This window comes from Calonectris borealis, chromosome 12 (assembly GCF_964195595.1).
Source record: "Calonectris borealis chromosome 12, bCalBor7.hap1.2, whole genome shotgun sequence".
NCBI lineage: Eukaryota > Metazoa > Chordata > Aves > Procellariiformes > Procellariidae > Calonectris > Calonectris borealis.
In genome coordinates, this window is record NC_134323.1 from 11,335,587 (window position 1) to 11,359,832 (window position 24,246).

The 24,246-nt window shown below is 36.3% G+C and overlaps 2 protein-coding genes across 2 annotated transcripts in view; one reads left to right on the top strand and one right to left on the bottom strand.

Moving 5' to 3' along the window:
* DPY19L3 (dpy-19 like C-mannosyltransferase 3) overlaps positions 1-18,019 on the top strand; it is a 38,087-nt gene extending 20,068 nt beyond the window's left edge. The window contains exons 14-19 of the mRNA XM_075161316.1: positions 53-164; positions 727-783; positions 6,276-6,358; positions 12,832-12,964; positions 13,712-13,870; positions 14,483-18,019. Coding sequence (XP_075017417.1) covers positions 53-164; positions 727-783; positions 6,276-6,358; positions 12,832-12,964; positions 13,712-13,870; positions 14,483-14,644 — 706 coding nt within the window. The 3' untranslated portion in view covers positions 14,645-18,019. The remainder of the gene's footprint in view (positions 1-52; positions 165-726; positions 784-6,275; positions 6,359-12,831; positions 12,965-13,711; positions 13,871-14,482) is intronic.
* A 2,140-nt stretch (positions 18,020-20,159) lies between these two features.
* The window catches only part of LOC142087267 (neural-cadherin-like), a 69,068-nt gene continuing 64,981 nt past the window's right edge, over positions 20,160-24,246 (bottom strand). The window contains exon 33 of the mRNA XM_075161330.1: positions 20,160-22,755. Coding sequence (XP_075017431.1) covers positions 22,342-22,755 — 414 coding nt within the window. The 3' untranslated portion in view covers positions 20,160-22,341. The remainder of the gene's footprint in view (positions 22,756-24,246) is intronic.

A 24,246-nucleotide genomic window follows, 5' to 3' on the forward strand; every position in this document is an offset into this window, starting at 1 on the left:
CACAGCTTAGCAAAGCTCCAGATGATCAGCAAAAACTTGTCTATTCTTCCAGAATGAAGTACCTCTGGACGTCCCACATGTGTGTGTTTGCATCTTTTGGCCTGTGCAGTACGGAAGTATGGAAACTTATCCTGAAGTGTATTCATCTCTACACTTCACAGAGGGTTAGCACTATACTTGCAGCATTTCGTGAAATTTGTTTTTGCTCCATATGTAAATCAAATCAAGACTTAGAATTATAAGACATCTGACATGAATATTGTTTGTAGTCCTCTTAAACTGGATATCTCTGAAGTACATTTGTATAAATTTAGTAAGTAAAATGTATTTTCTAGTGGTTTATGTATTAAACAATTCCATTTGAATACACTAGATGGCAATATAGATGTGGCTATGAAAAATAACCACAATTTTACTAGAAAAGTCTTAGTCACATATTAAGAAATCATCAGCAGTCTGAGAAGAGCTTTACAGTCTTATACTGAATGATACAGTGTTTTCCACTTTGTAGAAGATAGGTCTAAGTATATAGATATAAATCCATCATTTGGGATGGGTCTGTAATAAGGGTTTTACTTGAAAACAAAGTCAGAATATGGTCTTAAAATTCAAACTGTAGATTCCACCACATGATAAATATGTCAGATATCAATACATTAAAAACTAAGTCTATCCAAATAAATGTATCATCAGAATAATCAATTTTTTTTTTGCTATTTCTCTTAGACGCATGTGATTAAGTATTCTATACCAATAATTACATTAATATACATTTCGTATAAGGTAAGAAATTCTTTTTCTTAATGTTTTGGCATTTTTTAGTTGCATGAAATTTTCCTTTTCTCATAAAGGGATGTTGTTTTATAAATAATTACATACAAGATTTGTAGCTGAATTTTAAAAATTGAGATAGACTACCTGAAGTGCAAGTACCTTTATGCATATGAAATTGTATGTAAAGGATCAGTTGGGCTCATTGGATCCAAAGTAGTTTTTCATAGATACAAATGTTTGTCCCAGAAACAAATTATTATTGTGGTCAAACGTTTCAATGTAAATACATAAAACATATTTAAAATAATAACATGTACAAGATTATTAATCTGTTGGTCTGTCATAGCAGTGAGATTTAGAACATTAATTTAATGGACATACCATTCTTTTAATCTGCATTTACAAAGACAAAAAAATTCAGGTGCTACTTTGATGGAGAAGTTATTTCTGCAATACCTAGTGTGAGATGAGAATATTTCATTTAAATAAACCTTCAGAGAAACTCAAGGTGAATTTCATTATTAAAGTTAAAAAGGCAGTAGTAAAGCATAACAGTTAAGAAAACTGTTAAGCTAGAGTTCAGTCTGGAAATCTGTTCCCCCCTTTAAAACAGTGAAACAAAAAGTCAAAAAAGACTGTAACAGTTTGTTTAGTAAAGTTACACTGCTGTATTCCACTTAAATTTTCTTCTTATTCTGCTAGAGGACTTTTTAGGACTTTTTTTTCCATTGGTATGCCGGTTAGGGAAGTCATTTACCATTTTCATCGTCTCTGAAAATGATAGAAATAATGCCATTTCTTTTGACATGGGTGATGCCAAGAGCATGACATTCTACTAGGTAGTCTAATGTGACAGATCAACTAGGAATAATTTTCCTCCCACTCTTCATGAGCAGATGTGAAGTTCCTAAATCCTGTCAGATTCAATTCTGAAGTCAACAGGAGTCACTGATTTTCATAGGCTTTAGATCGGTCATTAGTTGTGCTCAGTCTGCCTGAAAAGCATCATTTTTGTGTTTCTTCTAAAATCATTTTTATTGACATGAAAAAATATCATTTCTCAAAGTGCTCAGTGGGAATAAAGAAATACATCACCTCTCAGTATTTTTTTGTCTTAAGTCAGTTCTTGCAGTTCAGCTACCAGAGGAGTGAATATCTTTGTGTGTGTGTCTTTTCTGCAAAGCTATAAGAGTTAGTGAGCCTTCAGGAAAGAAGCCTACTTGACAGACAGATAAAACTTGTCACCAGAGTCCCTGGCAATGGTCAGAATAAAAATTCTTACAGAGAGAGATCCAGAAAGTATCCGTTGCTTCTATGAGAATGTGTTTATATATTCTCTAAAACCTTTAGAAACAAACTGACAGTGCAAGTAGATTTTGATAATAGAGACTTACTTATCTTTCTGCTTTCCAGATAAGAATTTATCTGTTCATTCACTGTGACTGCTCAGATTGTATGAGCAGCTTGCATATTCACCACGAAGTTAACTGGTCATCAAGACTATTTTTCTGGAACTAGTAGTACGGCAATTTTGTATTTCATTACCTGTTATGGTTATGTTTGTCAGATGAACTATTTAGTGCCATTCCTCAAAATAGAAGTTTCATGGGATTATTAACCTAATCCTGAATAAGCTAATGAAAGCCTCTTTTGAGGCGTGTGGTTACTACCATCCTAAATACATCACTTGGACAATAATTTATTGAGATACAGAGGCAGCTACAATGCTAGCTATCTTTCAGATTTCAGGTACAGTATGTTTTGAGACCTATAAGGCATCTATATTTCTATATACACAAGTTTTCTTCATTAGTATAGCGCAAACGTCTTTTAGATAAAGTGAAAGTGTTGAAGTATTTCCATGCATACTTTAGCTGTGCTGCATGTAACAGAACACATATATAATGCAGTACTAAATATTATTTATATTTCACTTCATACTCTTCATAGGTAGATTTCAGCTGTATCTCTGTCCATTGCATTTAACTTCTCAACAGAATAATACCCATCAGTTTACGTTTGTATGTCAGTCATTCCTAAATAAATTGTTGGTACTTAAAATTAGTTCCTGAGCTTCAGCAAGTCTATAGTTCCTGGTTTTGCCAAATAATCTTGATTTTTCTTTGCTAGTAAACTATCCATTCATATAATTTCTCAAACTGCATTTTTATCTTCATCATGGCCAAGTCCTTTTGCTCCAAACATATACATTTATTGCAGCACATAGCGCAACATATACCAATGATCTGAGCAGTCTTCGGCTATGCTGAAGAGCTCCCTGTATATAATGTATGTATTTATCCTTTAAACCTAAAGTCTGTAGAACAAATGACAAAAGGAAATGTCATGTTTATTTCTATTCGTAATATCTAATCCTGTTTCTCTAAGGAGATTCTTAATTTTCATTCTTAGGCCAACAGTAACTATAAATACTGTAGTAGTACTTGCTTTTCACTTACAGTCAGAGGCCAAAGAATTAATGCTTTTATACTTTTTGAATTCAAAATAAGTTTTCTTGTATTTGAGAAGTACTGAATTCCCATAATCATCAGTGGACTGTTCAGCACCTCCAAGTTTGTGGCTAGTACAATTATCTAACTCTGGACTTTCTAGCTAGAATGAAAAAGATAGGTTGTTTGTAGGGAAAAGCTGCAAGCTTTTAAAAATCTCTGGGTTCTTATCACAGCCATTGAGTTAAAAATTGTCACGTGTATATCCTCAATATATATATTTGGGGATAGGGATAGTAACTATTAATAAATTGAAGTACACTGAAAACCAAAGCACACCAGACATTCAATAAGAAACTTAAGTATTGTTATACTGGTTGGAATCCATGATCATGAGCCAGAGGGATAACAAATGTGAAAGAGAAAGCTTTTTACAATATAGAGAGTTGGAATAATGTTTTCACTCAAAAGATTTAATTTTACTCCTGAAAGTTAAAAATTGTCTTACATCCACGAAGGAGCTAGGGTGGGAGAACAAACAACAACTTTAGTACCTAAATCTCCTAATAATTCAATTTCTTTCTATAGTCATGTCATCAAGTTCAGAGTTTATTATAATTTCATTTATTTTTGTACATTCTAGGTCTTAGTGATATTTTTTAATGAGTAATTACATACCTTAGGAAAAATATTCCCCATTATCAGTTTAGAGTATGCCACCTTTCTATTTTCTTGGCTTTCTTTTTGGTTTTGGTGCGAGTCAGCCATAACATGTCATATTACCTTTTCCTATGCAAGTGTTTCTTAAGCCTTTTGGAAATTACAAGTCCTTAAGATTTTTCCAGTCCAGATCAAAATCCCCGTGTTTCTAATTAAAGCCACTTGATAACAGGCTTCTTTTCCTGAAGACTTTGGCCCCAGAGACCAGCATGTTGCAAGCTGGAAACCTCTTTTACCACTCATTATTCTGAACAGTTTGTAACACGCCCCTTTACGTATCTGAAGAATCTGATATACTCCATCTATTCTTTTTATCCATTCCTTGTGTCACGGTACACTTTTTCTCAATCTGACATATACTTGATTTACAAGACAAAGTTGTTATATCAGTGTTATTGGTCCATATTTTCATATGCTTTACTTTTTATTTACTTTGTCATTGTTATTCTATTGTATTTGGAACTCCTGAAGTTCCTCAGTTTTCTCTTGGCTTGACTAATTAAATGTAGTGTTACCTGAAAATTTTGCTACCTCAGAATTCTCTTTTTAAATTCAGTAATAGCAAGCCCCACTGCCAAAATTTTCCTCCAGTGAAAACTGCTTGTACTCACTCGAAAGTTGCAGTAGTGTGATTTGTGACTTGAAAAAACTTATATAGATTAGTTAATCCCATATAATAGTCCCAGCACTCAGATAGCACAGTGTCATTAAATTCTCAGTAGATTCCAGGGCAGGTTTGCAGCATGATCTAGAAGCACAGCAGAGCCCATTTCTTTCTGTCTCCAGCCTGAAGGACTCCAAGCTCTCAAAATGTTTAGCTACCCAGGGTAGTTTAGCAATGAAGAGAGGAAATTTTGATTCATTATGAGACTCTACAGTCTCATTTCACAACTGCTTAATTTATTTACTAATCTCTCGGGATCTTCTGAAGAGCAGAAATATGTCTATTATAATACTACTGTACTTCCCAAAACTCTAAGGTTGTGACACTGTCATAACTATCTTTTAGATGTTTCGCAATCTACCAGTCAGTATGACTTTAACAAAGGTACAAGTAAACAGTTAAACTAATAAGTATCTGCTCCCCAGTCCTCCTACATAATTACAGTTTTAGTGAAAGAATGCATATTTTTACTAAGTAGCTCAGCAGCATCACATTCAAATTCCTTCTGAACTCTTGGATGAATATTATTTAAATTGGATGATTTATGGCTTTTTAGATTATCAGGCGGGTTTTCTTGCATGTTTTCTTGTGACATTTCACTTTGCAAGCCAGCAATTCTTATTATCTAAAGAAAGCAAGTTTGGAATAGGTTTCACCACAAACACCCTCTGTAGTAAAGAATGATGCAAAGCAACCAGTTAGTCATTAGCATTGTCATTATCTTTCTTAATTGCTCCCTTTTGCCCTTGAATATTCACTAGCTTAAACAACAAGAAACCCTTAAATAAATCTGGTTCTGTTAGCTTTTTTTGAGGGAGGGTTAAGCTTTTCAGAATCAATTTCAATCCTTATTTCTCTCCTCAAATTAGATTTATGTATTCTTTGTCTTCAGTAAATTTTGAAATGTTTTCCCCCAATAGTCTATTGGATGTTGCCGTTCAGTCAGACTTTTCTTTATTCTTCAGTGGTTCTCTTTTAATTCAAATTTCTGAAATGCTATTAATGGCATCCACAGCACATCTAATGATTTTAACTTCTGATACAGATTTCCTACCTTTTTTTTTATTTAGTTGTAAGTTGCTTTTCCAAATTTAATGTTAATTCCTGGGGCCTCTCCTTCTCCTGTAATCATAGGCATTATTTAATAGCTTGGCTGTTACATATTGAACTATTACATGATGCCTCTGTCTTGTTCTTTTTCTTAAAGCTTGGTCTGTCAAGAAATAACTTAAAGCATTAACATTCATCCATAATCCAGGGAACCGAAATTATTTGCTTGTAAAGTAGATACCATGCACAGCAGTTGCATTTGGTAGCAACTTTTAGTTTCCCATCGATTTTAAGATACAAACTGATCTTAACTAATAGAGTTCTGGAAACCTGCAGTAAGATGTGAATCTGAGAAAAGCTGTTCTTCTCAGGCTCACCACAACAGGTAATTCTGTTCCTTCTGATCATCTGGCAGATCTTAAACTCTGAAACTGTGTATTCATACTGCAATGACAGCCACCTATCCTTCAGAAGAAGGGTAGATATGCTTATGTCTTGCAACTTATCAATGAGCTGGGCGAGATCAGTTACCAGCTAAGAGGAAATAATATGTTTCAACATCCAGAACTTGTTTTGTTCATTCTGTGTTCGGTTGCTTTATTTTGTTTTCATTATAGTTCTGGCCAGGAATAATGGATGAACTGTCAGAGCTGAGAGAATTCTACGACCCAGACACTGTGGAGCTGATGAACTGGATTAAGTAAGAGGATTTTTTCTCTATTTAAGTTAAATGCTATTTGTGTAGATGTAATGTTCTTAGTTATAGTGTTATCCTGATTTGTCACAGCTCATCAGTGAATTCTGGTGACCCATGGAGATAGTTAAGGATGAATGGGCTGTCAAGAGGTTAGCATATTAACGGCTGCGGAAAACAGCTATATGCAAAGTCCCCTAGACTGCTCTGCTCTGGTTCAGTATCATGCTGCTGTATTGCATGTGCTTCAGGGAACCAGCTGAGTCCATTTGCTCCCATAAGCAGACAGAGTTTTCCTAGCTGAAAGAGGTCAGTTTGGAGGTGTCAAGCTTCTTCCATCATATTATAGCTACCTCTTTACATTAATAGATCTTTACAGTGAAATAATTTTATTTTTATTTTTCCACCCAACCTGGTGTCCTTCTCTTTTCAACTTTATAATTTTAAAAAGCTTAGAGGTACAGTTGTAGAGCTGAAAAATCTGTACTCTACAGTCCGTTTCTTGAACTTTAAAATAATCTAAATTGTTTATACTTATTAGAACTAATCCCAATATGTGTTATAAACTGTAAACAAAATTTGTAATTGAACTTGAACTTGCCACAGCTAAGCATAGGTGCAAAGTCTCTTTCAGAAGTATGAGTTAATCATTTCAACCCCACCTCATCACTTCTGCTTTCTCACAGAGCATAGGAAGGTATTTTTTAAGTGGAAATAGTTTGGAATACTGCATGTAGAAGATCCTGAGAAAAAGGGCCAGGTAGGATGTTCTCTGGAGGACTGTGAGTTTAAGGGATATGTTCTCTATTAACATACAGTAACCACTAAAAACTTTCAGTTTAAGTTCTGAACAGCGATATTCCTGGGACTTGTATTTATTTGGAACTCTGACAAAGATTTAAAAAAAAAAAAAAAATCAGTTTCATGTTCTGGAGGAAAACATTCTGAAAGTAAATCTGAATTTACTACATTTACCATTGAACTACTTGAAGTATTTCCTTGGAGACCTGTATTGTGTTTTTATATGCAATGAACTTCAGTGAAACCAGTCCCCAGTCTATTCTACTCATAGCAACATATTTACACTCCATAATGTTGTATTTCTTTAATCCATAAACTAGAAGGAGTAATTTAGAAGTAAAATATATTACAAGCCTTCACTGACTTATTTTGAAAGCAGGCCATGGGTTTTTCCATAATTTAGAATCTTTGCAGCCATATTGACATGTTTTTGTGACTAATGTTTACCAACCAGTTCCATTTAGCACTACTGTTTTATTAAAAAATGGTAAACGTGTGATAGTTCAGGTCTCCTGTGTACAATATATGGAGTTATATATAGATTTATACATAAAATATGCATGTGGAGTTATTCCCAGCCATGAACTGGATTTGACTGGATCCGATGAGAATAATTTTTCATATGTTCTTAGTGCTGAGAATGCTTGTCCTCTTTTCATTTTAAGTCATGACAGACAATTACAGAGGGAAATTTTCTACTTAGAATTTATTGTGTTTAGAAATTATTCATGTAAAGAAGAGTTAATTGTCTATGCTTTAAATACAAGTCAACAAAATTTATGGTAAGTTTCTTGAAGTGGGACAGATTTTCTTAAGTTTTGATGTGTAAGAAAAATATTTTACTATACTAACACTTGAAAATTCTACTGTAGTTAATGATCTGTCAAGGTTGGTGTCAGGAACTAATCATTCATTATTAAAACTCAGTATGAGAAGCTCTAATTTGTCATGTATAGCAGTGAATTAAGAATAACTCATCTGTCTTGCAATCTCTCCACAACAAGAAAACCCTTCTATCTGCTCAGATCTAAATGCATATTAACTTGTCCAAATATACAATCTGAATAATAGACAGCTATTAGTCTGTCCACTGTGAAGTATCTGCAGATGAATTTTTCACTCTTCCCCTTACTAAAATTACCATAGCATTTTCAGGAAGATATACTGGTTTATATTTTACAATAAAGTTACTGCATAGTATTGGACTGCATCTATTGCAGAGTGCAATTTTTTACATAATTATCTTGCATATCCCAGTCTCTTGCTTTTTCTTACCCACCACCTCATTTTCTTAGCTTTTTTTTAAAAAAAGAAGTCAAGAAGGTCCTGCCAGTGACCCAGGGATAGTTCACAGCTGTGTTCCCAGATGGGAGGTATATTAAAATTCTTAGTTTTGGTCTTTCTCCCTAAGACAACAGGAACAACATGCTCATTTGTGAGATGGGGAAGAATATCAGTAGAATGAGCAAATCAATAGCGTGAACTTCCCTACTCTGTTTACTTCTGGTAAGTGTTTAAGAAGCAATGTCTTCTGCCTTTAAAGGGGAAACCTGTCTAGAATTGTGGAATATTTCATAAGCAGTTACCAAAAATCATAGAAAAGCTTCTTAGAAATCTCAGACAACAGCCAAAACAGTGGAAAAGTGAACTGAGACTGAGATTTGGCAGAGTATAGTCAACTGTATTTGAATCAGGTGTGGGGACAAGCAGGCAAATTTTTATATTAGTGGAAACCCCACAAATTTCCAAAAAGCTCCTAAGGTTACAAAAATGGAATAGTTATTTTCAATGGTTCTTTCATTTAGTAATTTATATTAATGGCTATATTTTAATTTCAAGCCAGCTATAAATTTTAACTCTTCACTCTTACTTACGTGCCTGATTTTCAAAGGTAATCACACTGAAATCAACACATATTCCAGACTTTAAAGGCAATATTACACTTTTTTTTTTTAATTATTGTTCTTAAATTCTTGGGCTTATCCTTTGTCATTGACTGATTTGTCAGTAAAATTCAGGCATGAACTTGATAGTGCCTGAGAACTAGGTTTATATCAACTGTGTAGGTGCGCTCCTTTATGTGAACAAAATATGCATGCATAAAATTAAGGCTGGAACTAACAAAAATGCATCTTGTTGCTCTTTTGTGGTGGCTGTCGTTTTCCATTTTTGCAATTTTCAGTCTTTCCAAACCAGAGGGAAAAAAAAGAACCATGACAGTTTGACTGAATATGCTTTACTGCCTATCATTTGCAGCTAAACCTGTAATATTTTAATATAGCATTCTGCAAATAAAAAGACTTTCTTTTAAAGAAAAAAAAAATCTAACGTGGCATATTTGAGAACCCCTTTTCAGAATCTCCTTTTCTCAAACCTGTTGCTTTGTAGATTCATATCACACCCAGGTGCTAGTAAAGGAATAATCTGAGATTTGTTAGATTCTGTGGCTTTGAAAGCCAGCTACAGAGTTCAACTTTGGAGGACTTTTAATAGAAATAGCAATTTTATTTCTAATTATGTAACCTATAATTGCAACGTTGGCCATTTCTGTAGGACTTCCTTAAAACCAACTCACGATAATTCTTTAGCAGCTTAATAAGAGAAAAAATTACTAACACTTTTAGAGTCTGTGCAAGTTAGGCATAGACCTGTAGTTCCTGTAAAATCCTTTTATTTTTAATGAGTTGTTCTTTAGTGTTTACATAATTCTCTGAATTCTTAAGTGTAGGTAAAGAAAAGCTTCATACAATATATTATAGTGCTTAGTTTACCCATTAGTTCAGCTGTAATTAACTTGTTGAAAGCTTAGAGCTTCAAAAATAAATGAGATTATTTGTTCAAAATGCCATCAGGTCTGCTTGAAATGACATTTAAATTATATAATGTAAATCAGTTTGACCTGTAAGTCCTTGTCATTATTTAGTGACATTTCGTACAGAATAAATTGTTTGCAGGTTGGACAGTGTGGTATGGAGCTTGGCAGAAAGCTATAAAAACAAATTATCCTTTCATTTTATACATCATTTGTTCAGACATTTGTAAAAATTGCTTCGTTTTTCTATAATAGAGCAGTGTCATTCAGTGGTTTGAAGCACATTAGCTGCCTTGGATACAGACCACAGCAGTTAGTGTCTGACTCAGGTAGGAGTATTAGAGAAGGACGCTTGCATGAAACGTGGAAATCGTCCTGTACCTGAAAAATGTTAGTTAATTGTCATGTCTCCCTCTAGTGGCTGTTTCAGAAGATAAACGCTCAGTAACGGCCACCAGCTGAAGTTCTTTAAGATGTAGTTAAGGAGGGCAGACATTGCATGAAGCTCAGCGACACCTCCCAGCTTCCAAGTGTCTGTCCACAGCAGTGAAATCCAGTGCCAGGTTTGTGTTCTTGGCATTGCCAGTAAAGCATGGGGAAAGAGGGCCTCCAATAGCTCTGGTAGTAGCATGTATTGGTCTGGGAACCGTCTGAGCTGGCCCCAGGAAAATACGGGCACTGATATGTCTTAAGGTGTATAATTTTCTAGGACTTCAAACATATAAATCTGAGTCTCATCCGCCTTCACCTGGAATACCTGATTTTGAATTCCATCCAGGACCAAGGCACGTAAGCCAGTTTTTTGAAAAGCAAGCAAGGGGCACTGGATTGCTTTTAAGGTATAGGAAGAGGAGGAAATGCTGGCAAAACTCTTAATACCTGATAAATAAAGAATGCCCTCAGCTATATTTCACCCCTTCTGGGCAAGAGTGAATGCTTTTAGAATGGGGAGGAATTGAACCCTGCATCTTCTACATTTTTGACAAGCATTTTTACCAGTAAGTTATGGGAAAAGGGCACTATCACCATCTCCTCCAGCTTTCTTTTATACGAAAAGAGGCTGCAGGCTGTTTCCTGGGAATGGTTTTTTTTTGTTGCTGTTTTCTTGTGGTTTTGCCTTTGGTACTTGTGGTTTTGTTTTGTTTTTTTTTAAGAAAGTTTGATTCTGCAGGTTTGCATTATATTGGGCTCTTTAGGAATCAGAGGTGCAGGATTGTCCTGATAAGGCCAAGTCAGGAGATAAGTATTGCAGAGCATTATAAAATCTGAACTAATCTTGAACAAACACAGAAACAGACTTTTCACACTAGAAGTTTCCAGCCCACAGAAACATGTTGAAGGTGCTTTGAGAATTGTCATTTTCATTTAGGTGTCTAAGCTCCAGCAAGTCCCTCTGTGAATCTAGTCCACATTCTTTTCAGCTTAGTCTAAAGAATTGTGCTTTCCTGCAGATTCAGCCATGAGTCCTAGCTGACAGCCTGTCAGGGCTATTACATTTGCATAATATTAAATTCTAAGATGAATTAATTTCTTTTAATGAAACATTTACTTCATGACACTTGTGGCTTTGAACATTTTAAGTAAAAAAGAAATTTTAAAAGAGATAGTCTATCAGTAAAGTTAAACTGGCCTATTAAAAAATGCTATCTCTGTCCTTGCTAGATGAGATTAATGTACCAGTGCAAGAATTTTTAGGAAGGGTTTGTAATTATTAATTCATTTGCTAGGCATAATCTCTCGAAAGGCGATATTAAATTTAATACTTGTCTCTCAACATTTTCAAGCTGATCATGGAGCTTGAAGAAGACTGAATTCATAGTTTCAAAAGGCTCCCTAAAGTACAGCCGAAAGTGTCACAGTTATTTGACTACTGTAGACGCCATACGTGCATGTATGTGGATGTTAGGCAACTATTCACATTCCTTTCTAATTTCGTTTTACTTGATTTAATGTATGCTTCTTTCTGTTGTTTTAGTCTTCATAGAACTTTTCATGGTTATATGCCTACTAAGCACTAGAAAACACTTAAGGGATACTATGACCATTTTTAATTAGCCTAATTATAGTAGTCTCTCTTGCCTGGCATTTTTACTTTATCTTTTTGCTATGCCCTTCTGTTGTGACTTTACATATATTTTAGATTGTAAACTTCTTGGGGGGAAGGTGAGCAAAAAATGACTTTTTCATTATGGGTATTTAAACAATCCTGAGATACCAAGACTGTTATTTAGATAACAATTCTAGACATTGGCTTTGAATTTCAGATGAGATCACAGTACCAATAATGGACAGCATTTCTATCTTCTGCATCTCCCCTGCCCTGCTTTTTGCAACTGGGGTGACGTTTTTCATAATTTCTCTCCCACAGTTGTCATAAGAGGAGGATTAATGTCTCACATAACAAAGTTTTCATTCCAAGTGAATGGTGAATGGCAGGACAGTAACAAGAAGTTTTAGCATTCAGATTAAATAATCCATTTTATATAGAATACCTTATATATCAGACACAAATCTAAGTCACAATAAGTTTCTTGAAATATTAAAAGAATTAGAAATTTAGAAATATTCAGAGGCTATATGAATCCAAGAAATATATGAAATATGGAAGTAGTTTGAAATTTTCAGGATTATGTTTTCCCTAAATTCCCTCATAGTCCATAGTAAATCTTTTATTTGCAGTTAGAGAGTATTATCGTGATTTATCTGCTTCATATTTGAAGAAAACACAGTTGCTTGAATGTTTGCTCCCTGAATAGAGGAGAGGCAGAAAAATATTTTTTCAGTCTTTTTTTTCCTTCTGATCTGTAACAAGCAATGCAAAAATGCCCCTACAGAGACTTCCTCAGACTTATCAACATTTGTTTAGGTCAAACACTCCAAACACAGCAGTGTTTGCTGGGAGCATGCAGCTATTAGCAGGAGTCAAACTGTGCACTGGACGGACCTTAACTAATCATCCCCATTATGAGGACAAGAATCTGAGAGAGAGAACAAAACAGGTAAGAGTATTCTCATTGTTTCAGCTAATTCTTATCCGTATCAGTGGCTCCATTCCAGAAAACACATGCAATCTCTAATGGCACATTGCAAATGACATCACGTGCTTTACTCATTGAACTAACTTATTTTCAGATACAGTTCCAGAATTTAATTTCTTCTGTGAAACTTGTGGTACTTTGGGCATCTGCTAACTCACTTCTGGCAGCTGGTGTATGTCTGAATAACTGCACCCAGGTACTCAAGCTAGTTCTGAGTGAACTGGTTTGGGTACTGTTGGCATTAATAGATACTGCTGCCCAGTTGAGCTGTTAAACCCACACGGAGCATTTTCTGATTTGCCTGATACTCCCTTCGGTTCCCAGACTAGCACATAACATTTTATATAGAAAGCACCTTCAGAAACTCAACACAAAGCTGGGGAGATTGTTTTGAACTATCCTTTCCTATAATTTAGACATCATGAAAGTTTTACAGGCATCTATCAAGGCCTTTCTGCAGACAGCAGCACCATCCAGTGTTTTTGTAGTCAGCAGCAGTACTATTGTGCATCATAGTAGCCATAACATAGAAACTCTAGGTGGCTACTGAATAAAGCATTTATTTATTTATTTTTAAAATATTTAATTCAAGTCACATGGATTATTGATCTCAATTCTTTCTCTGGTTCAAAATAAAGGAATCATGAAAGAGCAACCAAAGAAATAGTGGTAATATAATGTGTCTTACAGCTTAGTTTTCTTCTGTAGATTTATCAGATCTATGCCAAGAGATCTCCTGAAGATGTTTACAGAATACTGCGATCCTTTGGCACAGACTATGTGATCCTGGAAGACAGCATTTGTTACGAAAGAAGACACAATAGAGGCTGTCGGTTACGTGACTTACTTGATATAGCTAATGGCCATGTAAGTATTATGTACAAGATTTATAAAGAAAATACATTTTGCTTAACTTCTTTTTGAAATACAATTACGATTTGAAGTAGCTTGGGTTATTTCCACTTCATCATGAGTGTGGGAAGCCTTTAGACATTCTCAAATTGAACACTGCTTGCTTTTAATGGTATTTGATAATAAAAGGAGGAGGAACTCAGTGTGGGCAAAATAAGTAATCACTTCCTGATGAGCTTCAGGTTAGCAGTACACAAATAGTGTTCCCTTTCAGAGTGTAATTCACTTCATAGCTTCAATTCCCTCAGGACCAGCGGGCGGTTGTATTTTACTCCATTGTGTCAGGGGAGTTTTCAAGCATTTCTGGGGCTAACATGGAACCACAGCAGACCACATAACCCAAAGCAGATATGTACCTCTGACAAGTCAGCTTTATCCATAATAGAGACAATGTTACTGTAAATCTTACTGGTTTAACCTCCCACTTGTTTCATCCAGTCACTGTTAACAAGTCTGGCCAGCTTGACTCTCTGAATGTATTGTCGAGGTTGTTTTTAGTTTCTTGTTATTGCCTGTAACTGTGAATTGGCAAAAGATATTTCACAAATCTGTTCAATTTCATTACAGATCATGGATGGTTTGGGAGAGAATGAACCTGATTTGAAAACTTCGTTTTATCCTCGCTTCTGTGAGGAAATTAAAAAAAACCTGCCTTCTTACACCATACACTTCACTAGAGTGTTTCAAAACAAAACATTCCATGTTTACAAACTTGCTAAGCATAAATAACGTTTCCACCCATGGTTCCAAGTTCAGTATTTTAATCCTAGGACCCATATTAGATAACGCAGAAGAAGTTTACAAACATGTTACATTAGTAAGACATTTTACATTCTTGCTTAATTACTGTGATTCTTATTTTTTTAGACAGTTTAGTTTTGATAACATTCTTGATGTTGCCAAAATTTTCATAGATTCATAAAAAAATGCTAGCAGGGACCATTTTGATTATAAAGTCTGACCTTCTGAATACCTAGGATATAATTGCTTTCCAGTTTTAACTGATTGAAAGACACTCAAAATGAGCAGCCTGCATGACCACTGCAGAATAGCTAGCCTATGAAGTTCTGCTCAGCAGTTTGGATTTTTACTATAAAATAATAGAAATTCAATGAAAGCAGGCCACACTGCTCCTATACTGAGTATGTATTATCTTTGTGAATCCTTAAAATAGTCACAAAAATTAGGTTTTCTCTTACAATCTGATCCTCTTTGACAGATCCTTGTGCTCTTTCAGTGCCTCTTTTTTTAATTCTTTGGGAATGTATGCAGATATGATTTTCCAAGCTTGTGAGTGTGATTGCAGAATCAGTGAGTGCAAAATCAGCAAACGAGTTTGAAGAGTAAAACTTTAATCATTATCCAGCATTTTTAGTGATACAGAAACATAATGTTTTATAACGTCAAGCATTTAATGATGGAGTGTTATGTATTTCTAATGAGAATAAAGGCTGGAGCATGCTTGATACATGTTGCATGTTTGTATCCTCGTAAAATGCTCAGAACAAACAAAAAACCAAATTTCTCAGCTTGGATTCTCACAAGACTATTTTCTGTATTTGCTTTCTGGACTGCAGGGGATCCTTTTTCTCCCCATGTGAATTCCAGGAGTAGGATACCAAAATTGAACACTGCCAACCTTACAAAAGACAAATTCATCTCTAAAATCAGCAGGAAACTTAGGTATTTAAAATATGTTCAGGTATTAGAGCTTTGCTTTACATTATTTCAGACACAAAGCTATATTTTAGCACAAAATCATTGTGTCCTTGCTCTTTATCCTAAAAAAAATAGACTACAGTTATTTTAAATTGACTTGGAAGATTAAGTGAAGACAGACCTCAATCCTGAGAATTTTGTGATTTGTTTGTACCCTTTGTCTTTTTACCAGCTAGAACTTTGTGAATTGTATTGACTTTCTAAATGCTATGTAGATAACCTATGACTTTTGCTGTGTTTTAGTGCTGCTTTGGTTTTATATTGAAATTAGAGATTAAGTCTGATTGAAAGTCTAACAGTACTCTCCAACTTTAATTAGACATCCACTAGGATCATTTGTTTCTTATGGAAAACAGAATTGTAATAATCAAGTGCCTCTAGGCCAATGTTGAATTAACATTTGAACACCTCTAAGAGTGTTTGTGGCCTGTGCAAATAACTCAGTTATAATAATTACCACTGCAATTAATTTCTAATGATGGGAAACTTAAAGTGCTACTGATAGCAAACTCCACATTTAATTTAATCAAGATGTGTAATGAGATTAGCTTTCACAACTGAGCTGTTCCAATTCCAAATGATTTAAATGTTTTCCCTTTTCAGTTGTACTAAGGTAAATTACTGAAGAGATGGAGATGTCACATGCTCAAACAATTTTATATTCAGTAAATACTCATTAAACAATGTTCAACATTTCTGCACTTCCATGCTAATACAAAAGGAAAGTGTGCTTTAATCAGACTGTATTTAAATCAAACATTGACAGTAGCTAGGTTGTTAAACTAAGCAACTGAAACTCCTGAGTAATTTCTAGCCTGTATCCCTTAATGAGGTTGGAGACCACTGCAGTTTAACATAATACAATAATAAAACATTTTAATCAGTATTAAAACTTCAATTAGGCCAGTAATGATGCATGCCTGTTCTTGCTGAAAGCATGGGTCAGTGAATTACTCAATGAGTGCCTTACAGTAATTGAAAACAAGCACACGTAAGGTAAAGTATGTCTAGGCTGTATTGTCTTATTTTAAAATGTGGTTGTATCTTTCTTTAAAGGTGCAGTAACTTTCCCCTGATTGAAATGAGGGATTCCACGATCCAGTGGTACCCTGTCATTTTCAGAGTTTACTTGTAGGTAACAGCAGAGGTCCTGACTGCAACAGTAGTTATTTTTAAATAGACCTTTTTTCAAAAACACTGTCTCTGATGTTGCCAAAGGAGAAATTTAACCTTTTCATAGAACCTAACAAGTGCAAATTTTTTTGTTTTGGTTTTGGTTTTTTTGAAAGAAAACAGATGCCAAGCTACCCTAGGTCTTGGGAAAGCATAAAAACCAACTGCTGTCGTGACCCAGCACCGCCACAGTAACACAGTTCTGTCTTGCAACACAAACATCCCCCAAAGTAGCACCCCAGAAATTGGAAGTGTTAGATACAAAGTATTTTGGAGATTGCTTAACTCTTGCAGTTCATAGCCTTTAAAGCTGTGGTAGCTTGTGACCCTTTTAAACAATTCCAACAGTTCCCGTATCAGAAAGATTTAATACTAAAGGGAAGGGCGTATCTCAGCGACTATGTAGTCAGAAGTTCAGAAGACCAATCTCCGTAAAGTAGAAAATGCCAAGGAACAAAAAACACTTACCAGCTCAGAGGGAAGCAATACACGCATCCACACAGCACTCGGAGAGAGGGAGCAGCTGCTTCTCCGTCCCCCATTTAAAGGCGCGCCCGCCAGAGCAAAGCCTGCTGGGGAAGGCTGGGGCAGCGGGGGCACGGGGCTGTGGGACTGGTGGTGAAAAGGGCTGCGTTTCCTCTTCCTAGGGGTTGGGTGTAAGAGTCTGAGACTTCTAGGAGGTAGGTGGTGTTTCAATTGTCGGGTAATTATTTTCTCTACTTCCCATGTCTTGCTGTAATCTATATTCACTGCAATTTTTTTAAAATAACTTTACCTGTTCCTGAACTACATCATTCTGATGCACCTTATTTCCAAGTGGTTGCTGTGGCATCACTGTTTTATTGTATTAAGATGACCCACCCCCAGGAACAACCCTCGTGGCAATGCGCTTACCGAAGTCTTACAGATCACTAGCAATGGGAATGGCGCCATCATGACTTGTGTACGTTACCTCCTGTCTGCAAGGACTTTTAAGCTGCGCATTATCAGTGGAATTGTGGTATGAATGACTTTTTAGATCACAGGGACAAAATGTTATCAAGTAGCTGGAATGTTTTTAGGGGAGAAAAGCCTTTGAGATCCGTAAGTATATTTTCATTTCTTGTTTCAATGTTCTGCCAGTGAGATCTAACATAGTTATTTTATAATATGTTGTTGTAAAGAGGTGTAATGACTATTGTATACTAAATAAATTGTGTAATTTGAAAATCACTTTTTCGGTTGTTTTTATGTTGGGATGGATTGAGGAAAGTGCAGTTAGGGAATCAGCTTTGTTTCAGTCCATATGGAGGAAAGCGAAGTATTTGTCAGCAGGAAGTTTTGACTTTTCTCAAGCTTGTTACGTTGCATGTACCACTGACTTTTTGAATCATCTTTGTCTTTTAACAGCTTGCTGGACTTCCTTTCTCTGTTACAAGTTAAAGGTGTATCAGCCATGATTTTTACCAGTCGTCCCCCAATACACTTCAACTTTAGCAAGGTCAGTAAACGGAGGCAGTTACTACATTTAAGTAAATACAATTTGGTTTGACCAATAGGGATCTCTTGTTTCCACATTGTAGCTCAAGCGTTAGTATTCTTACTTCACGAAAAGAAACATGCATTCTTTGGGAGAGAGAAATTACACATCTCAAGTGCTTTATTTGGATTAGGTAAGCTTTTAGAAGTCTAGGCGTTCTTGTGGCAGGGAGAAGCGGGATGTGCAGAGCTGTACGTTCAACTGTCCAGCATGTTTTTTTCTCATTTGTGGTGCCTGGGTGCAGTCACATCTTCGCATGTGTACTACTAGTCTTAAAGTGAGTTTTTGGGGAGTTTTGTCACCAATGTTAATTAGGTACAGACAGGGCTTCTGTAAGATTCACTTAATTAATGGAATATTATCGTAACATGGTATGCTTGTATAGAGGGGATTCTGGGTTCCAGAGAACCAGGTTTCTCAAAACCTCCTCGTTCATCAACAGTTACCAATAGCATGGTGCAAGCCATTTATTTAAAGCCCGAGGAACTGGCCATGGTTTTTATCATTTTTATAATTAAGAAAATGCTCAACTTTCTTCTTCTCTCCTAATCCTGCTCCTTCTACAGCCACGGTTTCCCTTCTAAACCTGCTGGTACTAGCCAATATGTCAGACCTAAGGACAATCCGCTTTCGCATGGCTTGGCTACGTGTTACATACTTGGAATGTTATTTTAACAGGGGAAAAACACAAAGATTAATGTAGTTGACAGGCAGACAGATTAAATACTAATATCCACATGATTATTTAAATTTCAGACCTTTACAAATATTTTATACTAAATAAAATGTTCTTACTGTATGTTTAAAGTCTGTAAAGAACATGGAAGATGATTAATAAAAGTACCAGATTACTGAAAATCCCGCTACCTAGGGACCCAGTGATTTTTTTTTATTCAATTTTTTTTCTTCCCCCCTCACCGGCTGGAAAGCTTTCTGTTGTCAAGCCAGCTGTCCTTGTTCTTGAGCGATGTCAGTGCTATGCTGTGATAAGCTTTTTTGTAGAGGTACTGAAATACTTGTATGTGTAAATGTGGAACAAGTGAAGATAGGATTTCAGAAATGGCACAATAATTAAAAGAGCAGCATGCAAATTAAAACAGATAAATTAAGTGAACTAATTAGTAATCCCTAGAAAGAGGAACAGTAGGTTTTAATAGGGCATGACAGCTGCAAATGAGTATGTCCTATTACTGAGATTGTATCTATACGAGTTCCTATAGCAGTTTTAAAATGTTTTCTGACTTTTTGTTTTATACTGTATATTCTGTAAAATGTATGCCTAACTGCAATTACACAAGCAGGTCTGAGGTTGTGGTTGTTATTATTATTTATGTTTGTTTACAAATTAGTGCCACAGCTGTAATAAGGATCACAGTGCACATCCTACATGTCAGCTGCTTCTCAGTGCCTAAAATCCCAGAATAGGGAATAAGCCAATGGGTAACAAACACAGCTTGAGTAATTCTATTGAATGTAAAGTTAAGCATTTCTTCCTCCTTCGACTAACTGTCTGTTGCAAAAAACCACGGCCATGCTACATGCAAAAAGCACCTGGATATCTGAGAAAAGTCATTGGTCTATGGCCCCAGTCAGCTGCGGCACTCGGGGAAAACTCAGAAATGGTAACGTGTCTTTTGGGTGTAACTGGAGCTTGAGTCCACGCGTCAATTAGAAGCAACTGCTGCTTCCCGCAGCTTTTCAGACAGAACAGCACGTGTGCCTCGTGTCTGTGGAAGTATGATCAAAGCTGAGAGAGAAATAATTCAATAGAGTCCAAGCTTTAGTCAACCTTAAAGACATGCAAGGAAGAGACATCATATACAGAAGGCTTATTTATCATTTATACGGTGCCTTAGGTATATAAGACGCTTCACAGGCAAATACAGTCCTTGCCCCAAGGAGCTTACAAGCTAAATTAAATTAAAACCAGCCAAAATGACAGCATATCCATAGTTACGGAAAGAAGACAAGGTATGCAGACAAAAATGCTGTTTGGGGAAGGAATAGATTTTTGTGCATAATGGTTATTTACTTCATTTTCCATATCCTGTTTGTGACTGCTATGATCATGAAATACAGAAGCTGACATACCTGACTTGTGAACATTGCAAGGTATTTTAGGTAAATGTATCAGTAACAGTATGAAATCCTAGACTATGTACCATCTGTGAATCAAAACTATCAGGCGTGGGTAAAAATGGCATTTAGCTTTTCCAGATGAAAATGCCACATTATCTGCAGCGTGTAACCATTAGTTGATTGTGTGCTCAGGATTTTCCAAAGTGTGTCACAAATGCATGCAAGAACAAGACACTCTGTGAACATTTCTCGTTTGGGAAATGTGCAAATTAATCTAGCCTGCAGACAGCATTGACCTATTTAAGTTTTTTTTAATATATATAAAAATAAAAGCCAGACCTCCCAAAACAAGCTACTGATGCAACTGTAAGCAAAGCAGTTTTGCAATACACTTACTATTACAGTACATTGTTTTATGCTTTGTTTTAATGAAACAAATTAAATTATCTTAGAATCTATGATATATTCATATTATCAGCTGATAGATTTTAATTTACATATTATAATATATAAAGAAACAGCTCAAAACAAGATTGTGTTCTTACTGCACTTTACTCTTCCAAATATTGTCAAGGTAAAAAAAAAAAAATCCAGAACACTAGCTGGACATTAAACAGTCTGAAAAAGGGAACCGCTGTTAGTTTTTCCCCATGTTTCTCTGTCCCCGGGTGATCATGATTTTCTATTAAAATGTAGCTGAGGGAGACCTGTATTATTATGTGCTGTCATGCATGGTTTTTTGGAAAATTACCGTCTTTGAAATACTAGACTTTTGGCAGGGTTTTGTTTATCACAGGATTTTAGTTTTAGAAGTCCCAGTGGTGGGTGAAGTTCTTTTTTGGATATAGGAAAGACCTTCAGTCTTCTGACATCTAAAGACACTAGGTATTTTGACAACATCCAGGGGATGCTGGGTTTTTTCTTCACTGGAAATGCATCTGTATTCCCAGTCAGCTCTTCCCAAGGCATGACTTGCCTACAGTTGTAGTTTGTCAGTGCTTCTGTTAAAACAGTCAATCTCTAGCCTCTCAAACCTAATTCTTGCAATGCTTCTATGTAAGGGGGTTTAGCAAAACATGAGGGACAGGACTGTAGATGCAAATTACGTGGTTCCGGCTGGTCCTTGGTTTAGGCTCAGTTTAGTTGTCCATTAGGAATGAAAGATTATGGTGTACTGTGGTGTTTGCTACTGAAATCCCTAACTAGTGACCTTTGAGGCTAGTATCTTAGAAAACCTGGCCTTTTAATTAAGAAAGGTATTTAGTTGCAAGCAGCTGATTTGATGTGTTGTGCCTAAATTCAGTTTCTGCATTGATATGACAGCATAAAGGGATTTCATTAGGTTATAACCTAAAGTTAAAGATCACCATCTATGCTGCTTCATTCCTTTACCTGGATCCATGGACTCTCATCTGCGCTACGTTCAGGGAGCGGGTGCTGTAACTGAGCCTCAGTCAGGGAAAGAAGATGGATGTAATACAACATGGACTTTATTTCCACAAGAAAAATACAATGTGCTTTTTTTCTTCAAATAACTGCTAAAGCTCCTACTGAAAACAGCACACACCGCATGCTTTCTTCATGCTTTGAGCACCATCTTAGCTTATGTACATAGGATCTCTCACAGAGTCCTTTATTACCTTAGTGACAAAAAAAAATTTATTTATTTCTTAAACACTGTATGTGAATGACCAAGTTCTCCCTTTATTCTTTCCAGTAAGTTTATATCCCCAAATGTGAATGTCTAGAATGTCCCAAGATTAGCTCCTACCACTAAATTTTTCAATTAGATGCAAATTGTGGCTCATTAGTGGGAATTTGACTGCGTCTCATAACAGGGGGAAAAAAGAGGGGGGGGGGATAGTACATAGCAAGAGCATGAAAAACTGTCCTTCACCCTTGCTTCCAAAACTTTGAAAACAGTAGGCTTGGTAATCTACAGGCCTTCTGCATGTGTATGTGAGTACAGTTCAGTCAGCTTCTCAAACTTTGGTCCCCACTCTTTAATGTCGTCATACACGATACCCTCATCGAGCCCAGGGGAGCTCGGGGTACTCAGTCTGCCAGCAACCGAGCCGTCTCCTTCGGTGCAAAGCACCTGCAGCGAGTCCTGGGGCACGGCCTGGGGGTGGCGGTCAGCATCCCTGACAACCTCTGGCAAGTACTGACCAAAGTCTCCGCTCGTAGAGGAGGCTTCCGTAGTCGCTGGTGTTTTGGTCTGCTCCTGCACGCTTGGGGACGCATCACTAAAGAAACTGTTCCGTTTTGTTGGGTTTTCTTTCTTCTTGTAGAGGAAATAGGCTGGGCTGGTTTGAATCGACACCTGCAGTTCTGCCATGTTGTATGCATCCTGGAGTGAGAAACCGTTCACGTTAAATTAATATTCTCTATAGGTCCCAAAACTTCATGTTCTAGTGGAAATAAAGGAGGAGGAAATAAAGGCAGTCCATTTGGTGTGAACACATGAAGGACTGGCTTGTTGAACCAACTCTGCCACCTACAACGTGCCTAAAAAAACCAAAACCCACCAAGTAGATGAGAATGCACGAGGAACACCTGTGCAGCCTGCACTACTACAGTCAGGTTCAAAATCAAGTCTAATTTCGTATCGGAAGCTAAATAAAAATTACAGAAATGCCCCAATTTTTGTTCTGAAATTCAGATTTGAGTATTTTTTCATCATTAAACACTGATACGGAGTCTGGCAACACAGATGAGAAAGGATATTCATGTTAAAAGACATCTTTCTGCATTAGTAGTTCAAAGATCTATTGTGATTTCTGTTAAAATTTTATCAATCATCTGTGGAAAAATTGCTAGTTATGTTACATGGGAGTGGCATGCTTGCAAAAGCCAAGTAATTATCTATTACCAAAAAGAAAAGTTTCCCTTCTAGTAAAGCAGCAGTTAATGCTGTCTGATCATTGTGCCACAGTTCTGAAGTGCAACTTCTGTCACTAAACCTGCATTAACTGATCAGAATCTTTATGCCAGCTGAAAGAAAGAAAAGAAGCGTTGTCCTACAGCATCCTTCACCTTCCTACAATCCAAAGATTGTGACTCCAGACTTATTTACAGGCAAAAGAAGAATGTTGACAGGCTGTGTGAGACAGAATTCATTAGAGCAAACAAGTAATTACTTGGATTGCTCGTGCTATTCATCTCAATAGTAGCCATCAATGACAGAGCTGTCAAAGCAGCACATTCCAAAAGATTACATTTATTCTCTCGCATGCTGAATTGCATTTTATAAGAGATTATCCTAGGTAATCTTGGTGAGCCTCTGCTGAATTTCAATCGGAGACAGAGAACTGCTTCAAAAAAAACAGCCACCTGCAATCAAGAAGCCACGTAAGTGGCAAGACTAGGGTTTGGGACAGGACTGTAACAGAATAGCTGCTTATTGCCATTCATCCAGAGACTGAACACTGTTAGTGATGAACAATGAGAGACCCACAGCGCAGATGCCTACCTTAGGCATGTTCGAAGTGTAAGCTACAGTATGATCCCACTATGAGCATTTTATAATAGCATGGCTACCAATATAATCAATAAAACATGGCAACTTTTAGTCGTACGAAACTTAAATGGGAGTTTGTCCAAATACAGATTTAAGGATCATCCCTTCGGTGAAAGGGGTGATATTAAAATCATCCTTCACTGCTATTACTTGTTCATTAAAATGACACATTTCTTTGATTAATTACCATTCTTGGCAGGCTACAAACCCAAGTCGATCCTTGCCTCTAGCTTCAAAGCTGGCTTTTAACAACATTTGGTGCTTAGTTGCGTTAAGTATATACTCAACAGTGCTCTAATCTGCTGCAATTTTTATGAACTC